This window comes from Anser anser, assembly GCF_964211835.1.
Source record: "Anser anser genome assembly, chromosome: 3".
In the NCBI taxonomy this organism is placed as follows: Eukaryota; Metazoa; Chordata; class Aves; order Anseriformes; family Anatidae; genus Anser; species Anser anser.
This window is the reverse complement of record NC_139722.1, coordinates 94,935,255-94,957,837: the sequence shown is the minus strand read 5'-3', so window position 1 is coordinate 94,957,837 and position 22,583 is coordinate 94,935,255. Positions and strand designations below refer to the sequence as shown.

The window sequence follows — 22,583 nt, the reverse complement described above, 5'->3', positions numbered from 1 at the left end:
ACCAGCATAAAACCAAATGTGCTGCTAACTTACGTGTAGTTACACATATATAAGGCATTTTCTTAACAAGAGCTCAGTTCTCCAGAAAGCCTCTCTATGCAGGAAGGGATATACACAGGAACTGAAGGTTAAAATACTTGACTTTTCACTGCTTATGATGAAAAACACATTGCAGACCTGAAATAACTGAAGAAATTAAATTAAGGTACACCTAAATATTATCAGCACAGATTTCAGAAATAACCCCTTTACAATAAGGGCCTTTGTAGGCTCATGTATTTTCTTTCACTAAGTTTTATGGAGTTGTACATGTACTGAAGCTGGGGATATTCTTGAGATCTATATAAAACAGGTTAGTAGTGCATATGTTAAGAAGTCAGACATTTAAAACAGATTCAATTTGAGGTATTTTTTTTTCTTCTTCCTTTTTCCAGCATAAATATGGCTGATCTATCAGAGCCAGAAGGTACTGTAAACTGGAAGGAAAGATGTTTAACTCTGGAGTCACAGTTAATGAAATTTCGTCTCCAAGCAAGCAAGATCAGAGAATTATTAGCAGAAAAGGTAGGTCTCATGGTATGAATTTTAATACTGTACAAATGATTTTATTAGTTGATGGGGGCTCATCACAGTTCATGATTTAAGACTACTACTACTAAGATATTTTTTTTTCCAGGAGGAGAAAAAAGCATTTTAAAACAAAAAAAAATGCAAAACAGATCTGTTTTAATGCTGTAAAAGAATTTCGCACAACAGATTTGCTAGCAAAAATGTTTACTTTCAAATGAAAACACCCAGGCTAGTCTCACGCAGAGAAAAATATGTATCCAGTAGTCAAGTTTATGACATTACTTAGGGAAATGTGTTAAGTATTGACAATATTTAAGATCTGATTTAAGACATAAAAACTGTTGGAGAAAAAGATCCAGAAGTATTATTTTCGTTAGTATTCCTTATCAAATCATATAGTTCAGCAGACTCGTGTATCCTGTAAGACATCTCCAACTGTGGAGAGTCTAGGGACCTTGGAAGTTGAAAAGTATTATATAATTTAATTTGGAGAATATTGTTTAAATATATACTTTATTTTGCAAGAGAGAAACGTTTCACGTGACATGTTTAAATACGTGGATCCCAACAGACAACTGCAAATGAACCCAAATTTGAACTACTTAAAACAAAAAAAAAAACAACAACAAAAAAACACCACTGTTGTATTTACCAGGTTTAACACTTCCAACAGAACAGGGCAATTAAAAATAGAAGGGACAAAACATTTTAGAGAATCTCTGGAACTATGTCATCATTATTACTGACTTCAGTGAATTCATAGTTAAAAAGTTATTTTGTGGAAACTGCTCTATTTTTCCTTGATCTAAATTTTCCACCAATTGCTTCCCCCCCAAATAAAATTCATGTCCTTTTATATTATGTTAGAGGGAAGACACTTTTATTTTGAATAGATTTCTACATTTAAGTTAGTGCTTCTCTTTTGTAAACTTATCTGTTCTCACTTTGAAGCCATGCATGCATTTAGCATCCACACTCAGTCTTCTCTGAATCATTCCCATTTTACTGTATTTTGGTGGCGACCAGAACTAAACAGTATTCCAGCAGGAAAAATATGTATTGTTCTTTTATGAAAAAAAAAACACACATGGATGGTGTACACAGTTATATGCTCTGTTCCTTTCCTAATAATGCTTAAGATTTTGTTTACTTTGCTAAACAAATTGACCATCGTGTACGTTTTCATGGAGGTATCTATAACAATTCCAAGATCTAGTCCAAGTCCTTTAGATTTCTATGTTATGCTTCATTTGTTTTTATTTTATTGACTGGTCTCTGAAACTTGTAAAGACCTTTTTGTAAGTCTTTCTAGTCAGAAAGATTCCACTATCCTGAATAACAAAATGCCATCAAAAAACCTTGTCGCTGCACTGTGCAGTGCCCATTACAAAATGTGTATGATTGTGCAGACATCATAAGCCATGAAAAAATCTCTGCAGATCTCCCCTGTTAGTCTCCCATCACTGCGTGAAGTAACCAACCCTACTGTCTTTGTTGCTGAGCCAATTCATGGAGGAACATTCCTTCTTACCCTGTGGCTGTTTGGTTCCTTTAAACACTTTCCAAAATATGAATTATGTAAACCAGATCTCTCTTATCTGCAGTCTGGGTGATTCCCTCAAAGAACTTCAATAGCTTTGTGACCTAACAGTCCTCTGTAGAAGGGCCACTTTGACTCTTGCCTAGCCTACCACCATTTATCCACATGCCTCCTAATTCTGCTCTTACAGTTTCCACTGAGTTGCCAACTACAGATTACAGATCAATAGGTGGTTCAACTGTCTCATCCAGTTATTGACTGGATATCCTTTGGTCCTGGCAGTTCGTTACTGTTGATTTTATCTGTTCATGCCCTTCTCCCTTCTAAGGAGGTCGAAAACTTAAACTTGAGATGGAAAAAATGGGGAAAAAAAGACTTTCTGGATCAGACTTTTTTCATTACGTAGGTCTTTTTATTAAAGTTAGCATTAAAATTTACAACAATGTAAAACTTTTGTGTAATAATATTGAGTTCTGTTGGCATTAAATTTTTAGAGTTAATACTCCAAATATCTTTGCCCTGGCGTGACCAAAGATATTGCTGTTAGAAATCACTGTAATTGAAAACTCTATTTTTTTTTTACCTAATGGTAAATTCTTATTGAACAGTTATTGCAGAGTATAGGGTTTTGAAAGAATGTCCAGTTGCACAAATGCCATCCTTTGATATCTCATCTTAAAAAGGGAAAACTTATTGTGTCCTGCATTCCAGTTAGCAAGACCCAGTCATGTCCATCAGTCTTGGAGGAGAACATCCATCAGAGTATAATGCCCTCTGTCGTAACACTCAACAGATTATTGGCTGCTTACACAGTCAGGGCTGTTAGGTGTCATATATATGTCTTCTGCCACTTTACCCCATTTAGATCACTACTGTTTGGGATAGAATTCAAGTGGCAAAACACTAGACATGACTTTCCTAGGGACTTTCCAGCCTCCATAACTACCATTTCTTATGCAGCTGCTGATGATTATAATTTTGGCAACCAAAAAGTTAAAATGCATCAACAGCGTTTCACAAAACCATCTGTGTTAAAAAATAAAAATGGAGATTTTAGAAGTAACCTCTGAATTCCTTCTTTTTGACTTTTCACTTTGTTCCTTTACAGTTTGCATTCCCAAGCTCTTAGTTGCTAGAAACATCCTCTTAAATTCATAGAAATGCATGCATTATTGTATCAAATTTAGAAGTCAGCATTAAAAAAAATAAATACACAGAGTGCAGGGGTAAAATCAAGAATTTTCAGCACTGTGCCTGAATCAAAGTAGTCAAAGGAAAATTACTGATTTGCTCTCAGCTGTGAAAAACATTACTCCAAAGTTGAAAAGAAGAGTCTTAAGAACTTGTCATGTTAGTGCCCTCTTGTTTTAGTTTTCCTTAACTTTCTGGGAATGTTTACAAAAAGCAAAGTGTTTACAGGAGTTGAAAATAGGAGAAATATTTTCATTTGAAGAGCATGGGTCCAACAAGTATTCGGTTGGGAAAATTTGATGTATTGCTCTCTAGAGAAGAGCATTATTAGACTTCATTAAAAAATGATCTTTCTCTTCACTTTGTCACTTTGACTTTTTAATATGAATCTTCCATTCATAAACTGGAAGTCATTTAGGACATGCATCAAAAAGGCTGGTCAGAGCTTGACAAATTTAGACTGTATCCATCTCTAGATTTATCAATGTTGCACGACTGAATACCAGCTGTTTGCACTAAGCCCTTAGTGGTATTTGTTTCCATGTTGGTTTCATTTGTAACAATCCAGTGGTTATTTTTCACATATTTCTATTTTAAAAATTCTAAGGTATACAAACAGTTCTCAGTATTTGTAAAGGGAAAGATACATACACACAATTATGACATTAAACTGCATGGAATTGTTACTCAAAAATATATTTGGAAAACAGCAAAGGAAATACTGAAAAATTGCTTGGCGAGTACTTGATCCTGGTATTAATGATAAGAGGAAAGCACAGCCTGTGTCAGTCCTTACAGCTACTCCCGAGACTTATTACCTGTTGTAGAATGAAACAAGTTGTAATTTGCAAGGCACACAAATATTCACACTCTTACTTTGATTAGCGTGGGCCTTTCTTTGTGGTTTTGTTTACAATCATCTCTGTGCTATGAAGTGTGTAGTAAAACATTGAACAATAGCACTAGAGAGTGTTCTACTTCAAAATAGCAAGAGAAATCACAGTCCTATAGCATGACAGATCTAAAGCCCTCATGGGTATTAAATTATGTAATTTATGTAATTGTAGCAGAAAACAGAGCGAGAGTGGTATTGTGACTAAATAGGAGGTCTCCGCAGGAAGGTAATATAAATGAATTACTGTGGTAATTCTCCAGCCTTCTTCCTCTGCGTGTAATTGAGACATCTTCTCAAGGCAATGAATCAGGAAAAGAAGTTTACATCCTGTTGCAGTATGTGTGTGACTTGTCATAAACTGCCATTGCTTTTTTTCATTGTGTGTTCTATAATTCAGTCTAAAAGCAGATTTTCATAAGGGTTTGTTTAAATTTATCCTTTTTTAATATTTGTGTCTGCAATCTCTGTGCTTTTGCAAATATATTTGGGCATTGAATTAATTGAAAAACTTTTCTTATACACCCAAAGTCAAATACCTTTGCAAAGTTGTTTGCTTTAATACTGGTTTTGCAAATAAATGATCTATTAACATGGAAATCTTCAGTACGTTTTTCTAATAGATGTGTTTTAATTTAGAAAGACAAACTACTTACTGTTTTTTGTTTGTTTGTTTGTTTGATTGATTTTTTAAGTCCATCAAGCACTCTTCCTTGAACCTCAGTGGCTGAGAAAGTTTGAGAAATTTGCGTTATAATTACGTTTCAGCAGTATGGCTACCGGTACTATAATTCCGTAGTGAACTCAGGGGAGAGGAAGAGAGAGAAGTAAAGGAATATACAATGTTTCAAAGAACTAATCCATTCACTGTTGTTTATCTGTTTGGGTTTTTTATTTATTTTCATTTTACCAAGAAAAGAATCTATATTTATAAATCTAACATGCGAAGAAAGAGACCTTGTTGGAGTTTTAAGCAGAAGCTGCTGCTGTAAATGGGAGAGGTCTTTAAAGGAATTTAAGGAATGATGTAGAAAGTATCCTTAGTACACCAAATTTAGGATGTCTGTGGAACTGAGTTTTAAGTAGAAGCCTTTATTTTAGTGCAGCTTGAGTCCTATGCATATGAGGAGTTTACTAAAAACCTTCACTGGTTAAAAGATTACAGTATTTGACTGCAAGTTTAACTCCTAGCTAGCATTTCATGTCAGAGCAAAATTTGGTGCTCTCATTCTTTTCATAACAAGTACATTTTTCACCTTAACTAGGCGTGTAACATGAGATGTAAAGTTAATGTTTTTCCTATCACTAAAATCACGTTGGTTACATAGCTGTGTTAAACTTGCTTTTGGGCAGCCTGCACTGAATTTCATTTTCATCAGACCCTGTAAGGGTCTGAATATGGCACTATCCCAAATGTTGCATTATGGGCCATCCAGTAACACTCAGCATTTACATGAATGTCTCCAAGTTTGATTCCTTGCTGAGGATCATTATTTTGTAGTTTGAATGACTTGCAACAAATATAAATGATCAAGATAGAGAATTGTTTTCATATATGTATTGATTTGCTCACTTTTAATCTGTCCATTTGAGTACTCTCTGTATAAATGCTCAGCTGGCAACTGAGTATGTGACAAATACAATAATATTCATACCTTCTGGACAGATTATGCAAATTGAATGATACTTGATTTTTAGGCCAAGTACTGTTTCCAGTATATTCCAAAACAGAACACATTCATGACTTCAAGGCTTACAAACCAGCAGCGAAATCCACATCCTTCTGTATGTGTATTCATTTTGGAGACCTATTTATGTTATTTAACATTTCAAAATGAAACAGATGCAGTGTGCTTTGTTATCTGTGGCAGGACAGTCTAAAGGTTTATGTTTTCAGAGGTAAAGTCCGTAATGCATTTAACTTGTGCAGTGATTGCCAATGTGAAAATTGTGAAAAAGCACAATGAGTAGTTGCATTAGGATTCAAAGGATTATGAAGACTGAAGTAAAAGGGAGCAAAATACTGAAAAAAAAAATCAAATGAAGGTTATTTTTCAGTATTTCAGTTGGCTCTTCAAAAAACTCTCTTTTCATGGAAAATAATTCAGACAGACAACACCTAAATGAATTAATAAACTCCCTACTGGCCCCTGTGCCCTAGTTTTCACTGCTGATGACTTAAACCAGCGTATAAAGAGAGTACAGGAGTGCTGCCTGGGCCTCTGGTCTTGCACTAGACTCCATTCGGGTAAGCCCCTGCTCATATCTGTGCACCAGGGAATGGAGCTTTGCAGACCGTTCACGCAGGGAGGACTTCATGTTCATTTGTATGATTTAATAATTAAATCTATTGTAAGCTAATGTGAAACTGGGAAGATAGAATCAGGAGAAAGCAAGGAGAGTTGAAGAGAATAAAAGTTTAAATTTTTGTGGTTAGAGTTGTAGGTTTGTTTACACCTTTTCAATACCCATACCTTTTCCACTGTAACTCTATTTTTATCCTTTGTCTATTATTAACTTTATGCCGTGCCTTTTTATGGCAGCAAGAGTTTTTTTTTGTTTCACTATTTTTGTATGTCTTAAACCTATATTCTTTCTAAGGAGGGTGAAGATGGAAAAAAAAGAATAAAAGCGAACTCAGGAAGCAATAAATCAGCTGCTGTCCTAGGAGCCAAGCTGCGTAATGAGAAAGAGTACAGCCAGAGGATGAAAACCTTCCCACTGCTGGTGTGGAGATGGGGGCATCAGTTCTGTTCCAGCCACCTGAGATGGGGAAATTGATGGATGTTGTGGAAGCTGAGATAGGAGGCAGGCGCTGTGCAGACCTTTGCCCTTTCTAAGATTTCTTTAGTGTTTCACTTCAAGAAGCTACAAGATGTTTTTTCTCTGTTTTTCCTGGAAGCAATTCTTTCTGTACCTGCAATTTATGCATTTGATTTTCATTCCCTCAGAGAGTATTTTCAAGCTTTAAATATCTGTTGTCATGTCTTCAAACTGCATCATGCTGCCTTACTTACATTTCTGGAATTTTGCTTGTTCCTGTAGCATCCATGCTCCCTATGTGTCCTACATACTTCAATTTCATAAGTAAATTCAGTTTCAATCAAGTTGTCAATTTTTTTGACTTTGGCAAGTACTTCTGTACTTTGGCAAGCAGACTTTTGACTGGTACCTTAGATCCGTAAGCTGTCACCTCAGACAGTGACATGAAAAAAGGCCTCCTATTTTAGATATTCATGTTCATGCTCTCATCAGAACTTATAATTCAGCAAGAGAAAAGTAGCAGGATTTCAACAGTCGTAGTACAACCATCAAAACAAAAGGAAGCAGGTAGCTGCCTTGTCACAGAGATGAAAAACCAGGTGTTGGTACATTTCTGTTAGAATTTTAAGCACCCTATAAGACTTCTTTTTCCCAGTTTGCCACCATGTGCCTTGGTACATTCTTCCACCTTGTTAAAACACTATCTCCACTCCTTTCAAGATTTGGAATGTTATGGTAAGGGCTGCTTCTGCTAGAGTGGAGGTCAACGTAATTTGCATTTGATTGTGTCTACAACTTAACTATCAGGATAAGATCTGAGTTGGAAGAGAAGACAGCCAGAGTGAAATTTCCTGGTATTTCACCAGGCTTAGGAAAGTCCTGAAAAGTCCTTAGGAAAGACTGAAGCTGGGAAAAGCACAAACTATTCAGCCAGCATTACATGCTGCTCATTTGACCTTCACTACGCTGCCTCCCCAAATCCCACTGCTGGATTTCGCTTTTCTAAGTCTGTATGTTTACTGGCAGCTGTCCTATACTACTAGTTCTGTAAGAGTTCCCTGCCTGGGCTTTTCTGTTCCATATTTTGAATGTATATATTTTCCAGAAGAAAACATTAATTTTACTATAATGAAGTCAGCTGAAATGTAAAAGATTGTTTTCCATGTGTACTTTTCACATATTCAGCAAACACTAGGAAAGACTTTTGTGCTAAATAATTTTTTTTAAAGTCTTGTTCAAATATAGCCAAAAACTTGCAAGAAAACATAGAACTCAGTGGTTATAGTCATTTTGTGATGGATACGGATAAAATTTTTGAGACATCATTTTGGAGACTGAACAGATGGAGAATGATAATTTTTGTCTAAGGATAATTTTGTCATTTTGTTCCAAGGAAAGGCTTTTGAGCTAAACATAGGTCATGAGAGCTAGCTAAAGAGCAGAGTTAAGTGAGACTTGCAATTAAGATTAAAGTGCCTTTTGCCTACCTACGAGAGCAGTGCCAGAATTTCCTGTAGTTAGAAACGGACTGGACTGTGAGTGGGAACAGAAGACTGCAAAATTATTAGCAGTCTTCAGAAAAAAGTATGAGTGTGTATACATGTCTGTGTATATGTGTATACATACGTGTATACATATAAATATGTATGAAACTAGATTGCTTTTACACTCTAATTCTGAACACGGATAAAATGAATAGGAGGAGTTGGTGAGATAGAAAGTCTGCAGAGGACCAGCTGGCACTGCTTTGTTCATGAGAATTCTCGCCTTTTACCTCTTCATTGGTATTAACAATAGCTAAGACGGAAGGAGGAAAAAACGGGGCTGCACTGAGAAGTGGTAGCTTGTGAGCTGCCAGGTTGTGAGCACCAAGATGAGTTTTGCAGTAGTCATAACCTACGTGAGCGTTCAGGTGGGATCTGAAGGAAGAATAAGGCTGTGGCTTCCGGAATTTAATCTAAATAACTAATTCTTTCATCTAAATATATATTTCCTTCATGTAGGAAAAACGTCAAACAGTAAAATTGCAGTAAAATAGTGAAGAAAATTCATTGTGCTTGATCTGAGTAGCCCAAGGAGCATTTGAGCCACTGTAAGATGTGTGTTATCCTATTTGGGGAGATGTGTAACAAAAAGATTGGGTTCAGAAAGTGGTTCTTCATGACCAAATCTACACCTTTGAGAAACATTTTTAGGTTTCATCTTATTCTAAGGAAAGACTTTTGTGCCAAAGTATTCAGTTTCATTTTTTACTGACTTAGTTCATTTTGTGCGTATAGGTAGGTAAGTATCACTTCCAGCTTTTGTGAGACAAGACAGACTTCTCTTAATCAGTTAAAAGCAAAGCTGTTATACGAAAGATGTCTTTCTAATTATTGTGTTGCTTTTGGGATAAAAAGTCAACCAGTAAAGAACAAAGCGTACCTTACCGAATGTGTGTGCCAATTCCTTCTTACAAATTCTCCTCTTGTTATTTTTCCTGTGAAATATTCATATCGTGGTTTCACACCTTTATGTTTTGCCTGTGTGGCTTAGTTGATCCATTCCTACTTTAAAGTCTGTTGTAGCGTATAAATATTTGGCATCAGCCTTATGGAAGTTACTTGACACGTAGGAGAAAAATCAGTGCCGAGATTTTTCTCTGCCGAGAAGGCAGAGCGTTTGAAAATACGGGTGGGACATACCCACCCAGTCAGCTCTTTGTTAAATGGAAGGAGGAGGAACGTGGCAGCATTTTCTTAAGCTAAACCACCAGAAGAGAGACCTTTTTCTCAAAAGGTCATGCTTCAAAAACTGTCACTTCTAACTAATAAATGTACGCAAGGCTTTATACCTCTATAGATTGGGCTAAGCATATCTGTAAACTTGAAAACTGATGGTGATCAAAGCCACTGATGGACAGGTGATCAGTCTTAAGCAGTACTTAATCTTTGCTTAAGGAAATGCAGAGATTTGTTTAAACATGTAAGTTTAAACATACAAATACAGAACCAAAAGGGGAAATCTTGGTCACGTGCAGTGCTCTGGAATAGCCGGCACGCGTATTCAAACCATTTATAAACTTAGCAAGCAACAAATAAAAAGTCAGATTTTTTGTATCTATAGCTCTACTGCAAGGCAGCTGCAAAATCTTTTTTATCCAATCTGGAAAACTTCCAGCCTATGTTTCTTCATCACCTGTTTATATCTTAGTGCTCCTTTGAAAGACAGGTGTAGGTGTGTTTATTCCTCACTTGTTTCCCCTATTTGCTTATTTATAGAAGCAGCCATCTCCCCCTGTGAGCTCAGGGAATTACAGACGTCATTGCCGGTATGAATGTGGCTATGTAGGAAGGCACAATGCTGCTAAGGTTCACGGTGAGAATTTACTCTATCAAATCTCTTTACCTTTAGTCTAAGTTTTAAAAGAGCTGTTCTGTACAATGTTACTGCTTCCATCCAGTCTAAAGGCTGCATCTTTCTTCATTTTTGGTAAGCCCTGTATGGTATGAAGACTGATAGTTCAATAAATCTTAAATTGGACAGATGCGAAGCACAGTTTTCAGCCACAGGTGGTTTAGGCCTTTTTTCAGGTGAGAGTGAATGGAAAAATTGAAATGTAAGAAAAAAAGAGGACTGATACAAACATACTGATCTCAAGTCACTGAAAGTTCTGCACTTAATTGACAGGCTGCATTTTGGGTTCAGAAACATTAGTTTTTGACTGATACTTTGTTCTTGAAAACTGACCTGTTATCAGCATGCTTTGAAAGGCTTACAGAGAACTGATGCTTTTTTTTTCTCTTCATTTATTGTTTTATTCCTGTATTTATTCCAAAATACTGTACACTGAGATTTCCAAAAAGTTTACATGATACAACTCTATTGTTCATAATATTAAAAATGAGGAGACAGACACTGTATTATGCACTGATTATAATATAATTTTTAAATGTGAATGGGACAAGTTACTACATTGAAAAATGACCTGGGTAAAAAATTACTTTTTTTATTCCTATCAATAACAGAAATTTCCAGAGCTCAAAAAGGAAAGAATTCCAACAACTTTTTTTTTTCTTTTATGAGGTTTTTAAAATAAAAAATGTCCGTTTGAATTACCAAATAATGTTTGGAAATATCAGGGGTATATTATCAACATAGTGCTGTAGTTCTTCTATAATGCACATCCCAGCACTAATAATCTATATATATAAAACTGAAAATATGTATACACATATATGCATACAAATGGAGTATTTATAGTGCAAAAACAGATGCAAAAATATTTTAGTGCAGAAATAGGAAGTTGTTTCTTGCAATAGATGTTCTAATAAAATAGAAAATCTCTTTACTTGCATAAAAATGTGTGTTGGACATTTCTGAATACAGTCAAGAAACTTCCAGGTGAGCTTTGGAAAACAGTCACTGTGATTTGCTTTTGTATTGTAACAAACTCCCAGTGACTGCGTGTTGAGCTTCACTGACCAGACCTCCAAGGCATTACACCTCTTGGTTTTTATACTGCTATGTTTCTTCAAAGCATCCAGTATTTATTCACTTGTGGCATTTCTCTGTTCGTTGCTTGAACAAAAATAGCTCAATTTGATGAGTGTCAGATGTAGAGTGGTTATTTCTTTACTAAGTTTAAAACCAAATCTGTTTTTAACAATAGATATTATTTTCCAAAGTTCAGGTAATTAATGTAGCATGCACTAACATGTTTTCTGAAAAATACAGGATTTTTACACTTACAGAAAGAAGGAAAAAGTGCAGGTGAAAGTGGCAATCCATTCTTCCATACCTGTGTTGCTCCTGTTTTTCAGTCCGAATGTATGTATTTTTTGTTCCTGTGCTGAAGACATTTAGTCTTTAAGAGTATAAAACCCAAACCAGTATAAATTATCATGGGAGACCTCTGAGTCCTTAATGAATTTTGGAAAGACCCTGAAACAATCATAGATGTACGTGACAAATATTCTTTATCAGAGGTTTGTTGAACTGGAGCGCTATTTCAGGTTTTCCTATTCAGGACATAGAAAATTAAGCTTAAATATACTCTACGTGCCAAATGTTACCAACGTCATGTTGGCCTTCCATGTTTCTGCTAGTAAGCCAACTCTGTTTCTGTTGAGACTCTATAGACTATTTTTTTGAAGAAAAGTCTAGCCTAACACCTGATACATATCATTTAATTCTATTGATACTGGTGATTTTCATAGTTGTACATTAAAAGAACTTGGTGAGACAGAGGTCTAATTCAACAGATTTTTGTTTTTTTCTAGTCACTTTCTCGATAAACTCAGAGTTGGTCATCAGTATTCAAGGTGCAGCCATATGTAGTTCTTTCTTCTGCATCCATAAAACATATCAACCTTTGCTTTCAAATGTCTTATGGCTACAGTTACCTGCCTTTTTCATCTTGAGGTCCAGTTAAGATAGTATTGTAGTATTTACCTCCTTTATTTTTGTTTTAATTTGAGGATCTTAAGCTGTCTCTTCATGGTCTGAAATTGTCTTCAAACTTGCTGGGTAAAGAGAATTCACCACTGCATCTTATTCTGGAGGAGTTCAAAGCTTGGCTTTTGATTTAAATGAGCTATTGGTCCACTCGGGTATTCTCACCATCCCTCTCTCCCCCCCTTCCCTCCCTCTCACACACACAGTAGCACTGTGATCGTTGTTATGAAATCTCCTGCTAACTTAAAAAGAAAGGTTTAAGGCTAGGTTTTCTTTGTGAAGAGAAAGCCTTTCACTGGGAACTAGTTCCAGTCTTTTGTCCAACAAGTTTGATAACCTTTAGAGTATCCTAAGGCAGTGCTTTTTTATCTGCAAATCTCACAGGCCTGTAGAGTAGCAGAAAAGTTAGAGTACAGATTTTGAATATCATCTTTTTTTTCTTTCCCGTAAAACTATTTTGGAGAATGGTTAGAGATTACTTTTGCTAATGGAAAAAAAAATAATAGGCTCTGCAAAACAAACCTAAATAAAACCCAAGTGAAGGGAGAATCAGGACTTATTAAATAATTGCTAAGTAGCATCAACTTATTGAAAAGTTAGTCAATTTAACCGTTATACCAAGTGCTCATGTTTGGTAAGTATGGTATTCCACACTTGCTGAATAATACAGCTTGCTTTGTTTTGTTTTTTATTTTATTTTATTTCATAGGAGACTCCTAAGACAAATTGAGGACCCTTAAGAAATTTTCCCAATAACAGCTCCGTTTAACTGTTGCCAGGAAGCTGACTGACGCATCCCTCTTGTGAGATCATGCAAAGCTTCTTAGCATATCTTCTTGAAATAGCTCTTAAAGAAGCAAAACCAAACTTGCTCTTCCATTTTTAATCTCTGAATGCTAGTTTTCTTGGTAATTATTCTCTCAGCTACTCTGACTCCTAGCTTTACGCCCATTTTAGCAACAGCTTTATTCCACTTATATCCTCTGTCCCAGCAGACTAGGCGAACATATTACTATGTTCCAGGGCCAGTGCAACACTATATATTCCTAGGAAAGGTGCATCCCACAGTTTCGGTGCAGAAACATGGAAGGACATGGAAGGTCTGTCTCGCACTGTACTATCCCAAACTCCAGCTCTTGTGTAGAAGAGCAGTGCCGCTGCTCCGTGCTCGTACAGTGGTTCAGGGATCATCAGGTAGTGCCAGAGACACTTCTTCTTTTCAACATTAAGCAGAGTCTGAGCAAGCCGAGATGCACTGGCTGCTGAGTGGGCCTGGCAAGCAGCATTTCCACATTTTATTTCCATTCAGATCTGCCAGGTTTCTTATGTGACCTTACAGCTGGAATTAATTGTACTTACTGGACATAACTTATTTGCCAGTTCTGCCCGTGGCAGTCACCTGCATTTACAAATTGTTTGCCTGGGAAAATTGGTGAACTACTTACTACTCAGCAACAATGAATTTCACATTATAAATACCTGAAGGAACTTTCTGTCATAACATTATCACTATGACAAATTATAATTAACTATTACAGAGTATTGACAGTGTTCATTATTGATACAATGTCTGCACTTCTACTTGGTTTAGTATAGTGCTTTTACTACAGCAGAACATTAGCTCTCCAAATACTCAGAAATAACCTGGATTTGTGAGTCAACAACTCACTAAAAAGAAATGTCATAAAAGTGATGTTAAAGTGACTTTTGTGAACTAAGCCTACATTTGAACATAAAACCAAAATAGATGGAAATTACAATTCAAAATCCTACAAATTAAACTCATTAAAATCTCAAAATGAAGTTGTACAAATAGGGAATTAAATTCACGTGAGCAGAGAGAAAGAAGGCAGGCTCATCTCCCTGTCCGTCTGTCCAGACTTAGTACAGGAGTGACTGGGACGATCATCTCCTTAGCGCTGTTCCTTCAAAACAACTCTTCAGGGACCATGTGCATCGTATAATGTTTATTGCTCTTGTATCAGTGGAGTGTTGTGGTATTACGACTTAGACTTCGGGTTCTTGTGTCCTATGAGAAAGTCCTAGAAGGTCAGTCACAGCTTTTCTTATGGTAATGAAAACTCATTTTATCCTTTTTCATTTTTTGATTGATAGAGTGATGACTCTGTGTCCTCTGTGTCTTTTTGAGGTGCTAAAAGTACACAAAACTGTTTTGTTTGATTGACAACATAATTGGGGAGAGAAAAAAAATAGAGAAAAAAAGAAACTGAAAGATGCCAGAAATGGCGAACAAACAGGACAGAATGGAACTGATTATTTTAAAACCAAGCAGTAAACAGGAGACAGAATAAATGGTTTTCGTTTTCATTATTTGTATCGTATGCTTTTCTATGAACAAGTTTGAAGCTGAATACTGAGTATACCAATGTAAAGTATTGGGTGTTTCATCCTCCTGAGGTAAACAGAGAAATTTATAGCTAGGTGTTTCCTGAGAACCAATCTCCAGCCCGTAAATTATGGAATAATATATTCATTTCCTTAGGTACTTTGTAATATGATTTAAGTACTCAGTTTTCTTCTTTTAAAAGTCATAATTCTGTTGCTCACCTAAATCAGACTAGAGAGCTCTTAGCAAAACTTTTAACAAAGCATTTCTTTCTGTCCTGCTCTGCTCCACACTGTTGGAAACCCCTTCAAAATAAATTATATAAAATTCAGGGGTTTTCAGAGGCCTGGGGCAAAGGCTGAGACAATGATTTATTAGGCATCATTATAATGTAACAGATCAGGGTTTCTTGCCTTTCAAAAGGAACCTGCACTCCTCCATACAGTGCGGGTGTCTTGTCTTCATCCATTTCTGCTATGGCTTTTTACATCTTGTTCTTTGCAGCACCTGAGTCCGCAGTGTATCTTCTGCTACATACCATCTTCTTTCACTCAAAGGGTGGAGGAGACTGGGACAGTCCTCATAGCAGAAAAAAAGATAAATTTGTCAGTTTCAGAAGAATTCACAGACAAATTGTAGAATGTGCTAAGTACCCTTTACTCTTACCAGTTTTGGAAGGACATGAGGGAGCTTAGGAGTTATAAGACCATAGCCTTCCCTGCAAGAGAAAGGTTCTGGGGCTATTATCAAACACGTTTCTACTCTTGGTAACAGGTAAAAATAGCAGTATTAATTATTTTTCTTTAGAAGAATCTTAACAGTGTTTTAATGTGGTCCTAATCATGAATCATCTCCCCAGTCTGACACACAGCTTATCTTCTTATTTATTTTTATGCTCCTATTCAGAACCCATCTTTTCCTTTTTCAGAACAGACCATGAAAATATGTTTCACTGTGGTATTTCTGGCAGCAGGCAGAAGGCATGGCGGTTTTACTATATGTTTTTATGTATCTACAGATGCAGCAGCTTGAGAGACAAGTTATAGATGCTGACCGTCAAGCAGAGAGGGCTTTTCAGCAGGTATATCTAAATTGAAAAATACCTCCACTAGCTATGTGCATGTTAAGGTACTGTTAACAGGGGAAATTCAGAAAATTGCATTCTGTCTTAAGTATTGCTCAAAAGGGAGAAGACAGCTTCCTTTTACATCTACTGATTTGTCTTAGTAGAGATGTCCTAACACCTTTCTTTGCTCACTGTCCAATTCAGTTCAGTAAAATCAGAGCTAACAGAGTAAATCCAGAACAGGTGCATGTAATGGACTTCTTCATTGATTGATAGACATAAAAGGGAGAGGAAACAGTGACCTGTTTTAGAAAAACCTTATAAAAATAAAGCGAGGCTAACCAATACAGTCTCTAAATAGAACTATTCTGTGCTGCGTGTTATTCTTTAAAAAAATGTGTTTTGCCAGTCCTGCTGATACTAGATGCAGAGGGTGATATAACAAACTGTGGCATTTTTTCTCAAATAAGGTTTGGAGTTTTGCAGGATTACCTTGAATCAAAAGTGTGGGGGCAATTTTAACAATCGATTTTGTGATTAAATTATTACCTTTATCGTGGAATATTGTTTCTTAAAGTTTTATGTTTGACCTTCCAAATAGGTGCAAGTTATGGAAGAAAAATTAAAAGCAGCTAATGTTCAAACGAGCGAATCAGAAAACAGGTTGTATAAGAGATGTCAAGATCTGGAGATCCTGATTCAAGATAAAAATGACATAATACAAAAACTGGAGCAACAACTTGAAGAACAGGTTAGAAATAACTCTGTTACAAAAGAGGAGCATCAGTTCCATTCTTAATTATGCAAAAGAAAAATAAAAGAATTAAGATCAATAGAGGACAGAAAAGTTTAGAATTATTTCTGTCGTTTGATTGGAAAGTTTCCCATTAGGAGTGTGCTTTGAATAACATTTATTGACTTGCAAATTATGCTCTCACTTCCTTTGAAAGAAATCTAGTGTTTAAGAGGGTCAAGACATTCTTCCTTATCTCTGTCTCCTCTGCTTTCCAGTGGAATAGCAGCCTCTCTGAAGGGCCTATTTGTCATTTATTTAAAAATCACCATATGTCACCCAGGAGATTGAATTTCTTGAAGGAAACTTCAGGATTTGTTTCCGACGGTACTACTATGGCAAACTAGAATGTTAAATGAAGTGTATGCTTGTGTCAATTTTTTTTTTTCCAGAAGCAAATACGACTTCAAGAAGCAAAACTTATAGAAGAAAAAGCAGCTAAAATAAAAGAATGGGTGACCGTCAAGCTCCATGAGGTATAACTCTTGCTACAATGCTTGTCATACAGAAAATTGACCATAGTCAAAAAAACGCTTCCCAGTTTGATTGGTTGGTATGGTTACTTCACTGAAAGATGAAAAAAGGAAACAACAGCATAGAGGGCAAAAGCGTCCATATTGCTTAACTTCTGATGTATGATTTGCTTAACTTATATCTCTTTGTCCTCTTCATGGAGAGAACCCCCAGGAACTGCTCTCTGGCAGATATTCTTATCTCCACCAATTGAGAAAGATCAGCTGGCAAATTTAGCTTGCTCCAGCAGGTGCTTGAAGTGGGAATAATCCCCCAAAAGCTGAACGAGTCTACTGGGGTCTGGCAGAAAAAGGATGTACCATTTCTTGTTTTCCAATGCCCACTGTACTCTTAGTCATGAATAGTTTCAGGGGCACTGCCTCTATTCCCGTAAGAGACCAGCTGTCTCCCTTGTTTCTCTGCTGTGGTGAGATAACCATCTGTACCCTGTCTAAGGCTGCCGGTTTTGGTATGCAGCAGTGCTTTCTCCTCCTTCCATTTAGAGAATTTGAAATTGCCTGTAAATGTTACAGTCCTACAGTCCTGTGGTTAACTGGAAAGTGCACACTCGAGTTAAAAAAAAAAAAAAAACATATTTTTTTAAATAGGAAACTAAAAATAACATTTATGATTAGTCTGCAAGGGAAGTTTTTAAAATCATTTAATAAAAATATAGTTAAGTTTAGCTAAAATCATCTCAAAATAGTTTGCACAAAGTGAAATATGACTGAAACTATGTACTTAGTTTGGAATATGCAGGATCTCAAGCTAGTTTCACAGTGGCGGCTAGGTGTCACTCACAGGGAGGTGGAACTGATGGCTCCCTTCTCCGTGATATTGGACACTCAGATTCACATCTTTTTTCATAATTCAGAGCTGGTGTTTGAACCAACGTCTCTTAATTCCTAGTAGTGAGCTATAGCAATGGCTCGGTGGGGTCTTTTTCTTCCTGTAGATTTGTTCTGTGTAAGCTTTTCAGTACCCATTTATTTAATACTTGCTGTGGGATGTCAGGATGTTTTAGTGCCATCATTGCCTTCAATTCCTCTGCCTTTCTCTTGGGTTTGCCAAATGGTACAAGAGTTTGTTTGTAACTCTAGTCCTTTGCTTTTATTAAAAGCGACAACAGAGATTTCTCTTTTTCTTAATTATTTGGACTTTTTAAAGGAGTCTTGGGTTTGCTTGGTGGGGGAATGATTTTAACAGAGTAAACAGTTATGCAGATAATCATTGCAGGGAATTTTATTGTTCAGAAAATACAAATGCATAGACTGTCATTAAGCAAAGTAAATTGGAGATTAGCATTTGAAATAGCTTCACCTTAAGAAAACAAATTCAGAGAAAATGTTAAGTGATATGATGACTTTTAAAAATGTTTCACCGATGGATGAGGTTAAATTTGTGTTTTTAGTTAGAGGTGGAAAATCAGAACCTTCGCTTGATCAACCAAAAGCAAACCAAAGAGATGAAAACAGTACAATCCAAACTGCAAGGTAAATGTAAAAGTTTTTGAAACATTTCTCTATATACAGCATAATTCTTACTATACCGTATTAATTTGTGCATCCATATAATTGAAATATTCCATAAAATCACAAAGGTTTCAACAAGCATTAATTACCTGACTTTAGAGTGACTGTACATAGAGTTGTTAGCTAAGCAATAATTTAATTTTTATTAAAAAGACATTCAAACAAAGCACAACTCTTTTTTGCTGGCTGAACTGGTATGTTTGTGTTATGTAAAAGGTTTTGCAAGTAGTAAAATTTGACAGGGTTTGTGTCAGGTGTTTGCTTTCATTTCTTCATTTTATCACTGTTATTCTAGCACTGTTAAGGAACCAGTGAATGTCAGTCTACAGGGAATAAGAATTCTGATCAGATTTTTGTAGCTATTACATTTGACTACAGTCATCCAAAACCTAGTAACACATAATTGCTGAATTACTATTCTTCAGAAGCTACGGGCAAGAAATCTGTTACTTCAACACAAAAACCTGGAGAATGTCAGCGACTAAGCAGTTTGACTTTTGGATGCTTTTCAAACAGAGCAAGAAGTCCTCAACCATCTCCTAAATTTGAAGAAATAAGCAAATCTTCATCAAAAGAGTCAGACTACACTGAAGGCAGAAACACACTAGGTACAGAGTCACACATACTGTCATTTTATTCTAACAGGTGGGAAACCAAAATCGGAGTGTTATGTAAGTGGATCCAAACCAGCTGTTTTCCAAGTATGTAGCAGTACTCTCTCCTTCTTTAATGCCAGTCTCTACTACTAGGAAGAAATCCTTTTGAGCATTAGCATCTCAGTAATACCACTGATACTTTGCTTGGCAGCATGCAGTGGCTGATGAGTGCTCTGGCTGCCCAGGAAAGAAACTGTTGTGGTTCAGGTTTGCTCCACAGTAGTATATGGAGTTCAGGTGTGCCAGTCCCCCAGAGACCGCTGTTAGGTTTGTATGCCTCTGTACAGTCTCATTTAAGTCCGGTTTCTGTATATTTTATCTATGCTACTACTGGTGTCCCAGTGTTAGTTTTATGTCCTAATTCAAGAAGATACTATTTTGATCAAGGTCAGAAATAATAGAAAAGAGTCTCAGGCATCTTTTTGCACTATTGTTTCCTATCCAAATAAGTAAAAAGCTCCCTCAACAGTTTGTACAATTGCCCTACAAGCCCTGAAGTCCTGTAATGCTAGCAAATTGATGTGCTGTTATGTTGTTATAAGCATAAGCAACTCCATTGCAGCTTGCTGCTCTCCTTAAGCAATAAAAAGCTCAGGAAGTAGACTGTTACTCCTGCTCTGGTCCTTCATTTGAGTCCCATAGTGCTATTTACGGCCTCAGAATTTTATTCACAGTCAGTCATGGTATCCAACATTACAAGTTGAATTCTGTGGAAAAGCAGAAATTGACACAGATCCCGTTAATATTTTGTATACTTATTTATCCAATCCACTTTAACTTCATATAGCTATTTAACTTTCCCAAGTGTCTGTGTAGAAAAGTCCTAGTTCTAGCATCTGTTTTAACTCAGGGGGAGCACGTAGGCCTCCCTGACATGCTTCAAGCTATAGCTCTCTCTTGCAAAACCAGGTAAAAGTGAAAAGCATAAGCAGAGCTATTTTTAACACATCTTTCCCTAAGCATTTTTATGAGCCACTCTTGTATATCTTAAGCATGCTCCACTGAGAATATGGTAATAGCTTGCAGAATAAATTTCTGTAAATAAACACTGTGGATATCCTCAGAATATTTGATTTGTTAGTGTAAATCTTTTCTGTCAAGCTTTTACTCCGCTTTAATTTTCTCTAGATTTAATAAAGCAGCTAAATGCATATGCCCTCTTAAACCATTGTTTTGTCTTTTTTCTAGTTTTTATTTTCATACATATCTGGTTTACTGTAACATTTACTTTAACATGCACTCTGCTCATCTGTACATTTATTGCCATATTTAGTTTGGCTAAAACTTGGAGTATTGTCTATTACATTTTTTTCTTAAATACCGTTGCAACTTCAGTTGCATTCAAAAATTTGTAATATTTTTCTTACAGATTATTATATACAATATTCAGAAAAAAATAAATGTGCTTACTTGAAATGATTACCTACTTACTATTTGCAGACATAATGACAAAATCCTTTAGCAGTCAAATTTGCTAAAGTAATTTTCTCCTGTTCATTGTATTTGTCTTCTAGAGAAGGATATCGTGGAAACTACCTTTGCTGGTCCTGCACATGAAAGCAATAAAGGTCAGAAGTCATTGCAGCAAAGTTCCTCAGGATCAGAGCAGAACAAAAATGTGAGAACAAGTTGTTCATCCAAAGATATAGACAGTGACATGTCAAAGAACTCCTGCACTACAGGGAGTGACTGGAGCTCAGATGAGGATGGAGGAGATAATAAAGGACTGAAATCCAGGTGTGCATCCACTCTCTCAAGCCACACATCCGAAGAGAACGCTAGGTACAGTAGAGTGGGAAGTGAAATGTATTTGACAGCTTCTGATGACAGTAGTTCTCTATTTGAAGAAGAGAGTTTGGGTGTTCAGAAGACTCAGCACAAAAAGTTGTACTCCTGGCAGCAAGGGTCCCAAAGAAAAGGTCAGAACAATCCAGGTGGAAAGTGCAACTCAGACTTCACAAGTAAGAAGAAAGACCAAGATAGTTCTTCAGATGAACTGAACAAGAAATTTCAGTCTCAGAGGCTAGATTATTCATCCTCATCCAGTGAGGCAAATACCCCAAGTCCCATTTTAACCCCTGCTCTAACCCCTAAACACCCAATCCTAGCAACTTCTTCAGGCTCTCAGTACCCGACACCATCAGACTCTCCCTCAAATTTGCCACCTCCAAAGTTACGGACTCCTAATGTGTTTAGTATAAATTCAGCTTTGGCAAAAAAACACTTAAGCCAGCCCCAGCTGAGCTCTGATAGAATGTTTGGTAAAAATAGAAATGCTATAAGCATGATACGTCCGTGGAGACCTCAGGAAACAGACATTGATCTGGTGGATGGAGAAGATACAGGTATTTTAGAGAAAATGGAGATTGGCTGTGATGAAGGAGTGTTTACCTATGACTGCACTGAAGCACAAATTGCTGAAGCCCAGGAACCCTGTGATACGACAAAAAGAGCTGCTAGCAACAAACCTCCAACCCCACCATTACATCGATTTCCTTCCTGGGTAAGAGTAATTCTAGATACTTTTCCTGACAGTGAAACTTAACTTATCTTCATACTTCTCTTCTATGGTTTTTTGTTGCCTCTACCTTTCCCATTCTGTAACCCCCAAGACAGGGTGTTACCTTAATTGAAGTTAAGAGGAGAAATCCAGAAGCAAGTTTGAATTGAAGCACAGCATTTCAGCCATTGAAAAACGTATTTTTTGTAGAGAAGAGCTTTTTTTTTAATGTCACATCTAAGTTGCATATGTCTTTTTGTGTATAACCAACAAGGTAATGCTTGTGAATGTGTTTATTTATTTCAGTACAAATAGAGACTTAAAAATGCTGGTGTCAATGCTGTTACTATAACCATTGTACCACTCACAATATAAACAATAAGTTGACAGACAACAGCTACTGATTACAGAAGTTACTGATTATTTTTTTCCAGAAAAAAATTTAAAGCCATCATTCGGGGAATTAAAGTAGATACTAATTTTTCTAACACAAAATCCAAAACTAGCTCCATCTATACTTACTGATTCTGCAGTTCCACAGTCCCATTTAGTGATTCAGAGGTGAGTAATGCGTTAATATAACACATTATTTCTGCTGATATACTTTAGTACATAATTTTTTCATTGTAGATTTTCATATTCTAGCTTTCTAACACAAAACTGTTGAAAAGTTGTCTCCATAATGTCATGTTCCTGTTCTTAACTATATAATCTTCCATTAAAAAATATTCTCACTTTACCTTCTTTGGCCACTGATAATAGTATATTTAAAAAGAAGTTAAAT

At 36.3% G+C, this 22,583-nt stretch overlaps 1 protein-coding gene across 9 annotated transcripts in view; it reads left to right on the top strand.

The window, feature by feature from the left end:
- Positions 1–22,583, top strand: part of PLEKHH2 (pleckstrin homology, MyTH4 and FERM domain containing H2) — a 60,810-nt gene that overhangs the window by 3,961 nt on the left and 34,266 nt on the right. For 6 of the 9 annotated variants that reach the window (XR_014581681.1, XR_014581682.1, XR_014581683.1 and 3 more), the window contains exons 2-8: positions 435–564; positions 15,758–15,820; positions 16,407–16,556; positions 16,991–17,074; positions 18,523–18,604; positions 19,069–19,251; positions 20,814–21,802. Coding sequence is in view for 6 of the 9 variants with exons in the window: in XM_083829110.1 (XP_083685236.1) it covers positions 435–564; positions 15,758–15,820; positions 16,407–16,556; positions 16,991–17,074; positions 18,523–18,604; positions 19,069–19,251; positions 20,814–21,802 (1,681 nt within the window). In the remaining 3 variants the exon portion in view is untranslated. Of the gene's footprint in view, positions 1–430; positions 565–10,216; positions 10,314–15,757; positions 15,821–16,406; positions 16,557–16,990; positions 17,075–18,522; positions 18,605–19,068; positions 19,252–20,813; positions 21,803–22,583 lie in introns of those variants that run through there. The other 3 variants (XM_083829111.1, XM_083829106.1, XM_083829109.1) reach the window with 3 other exon arrangements.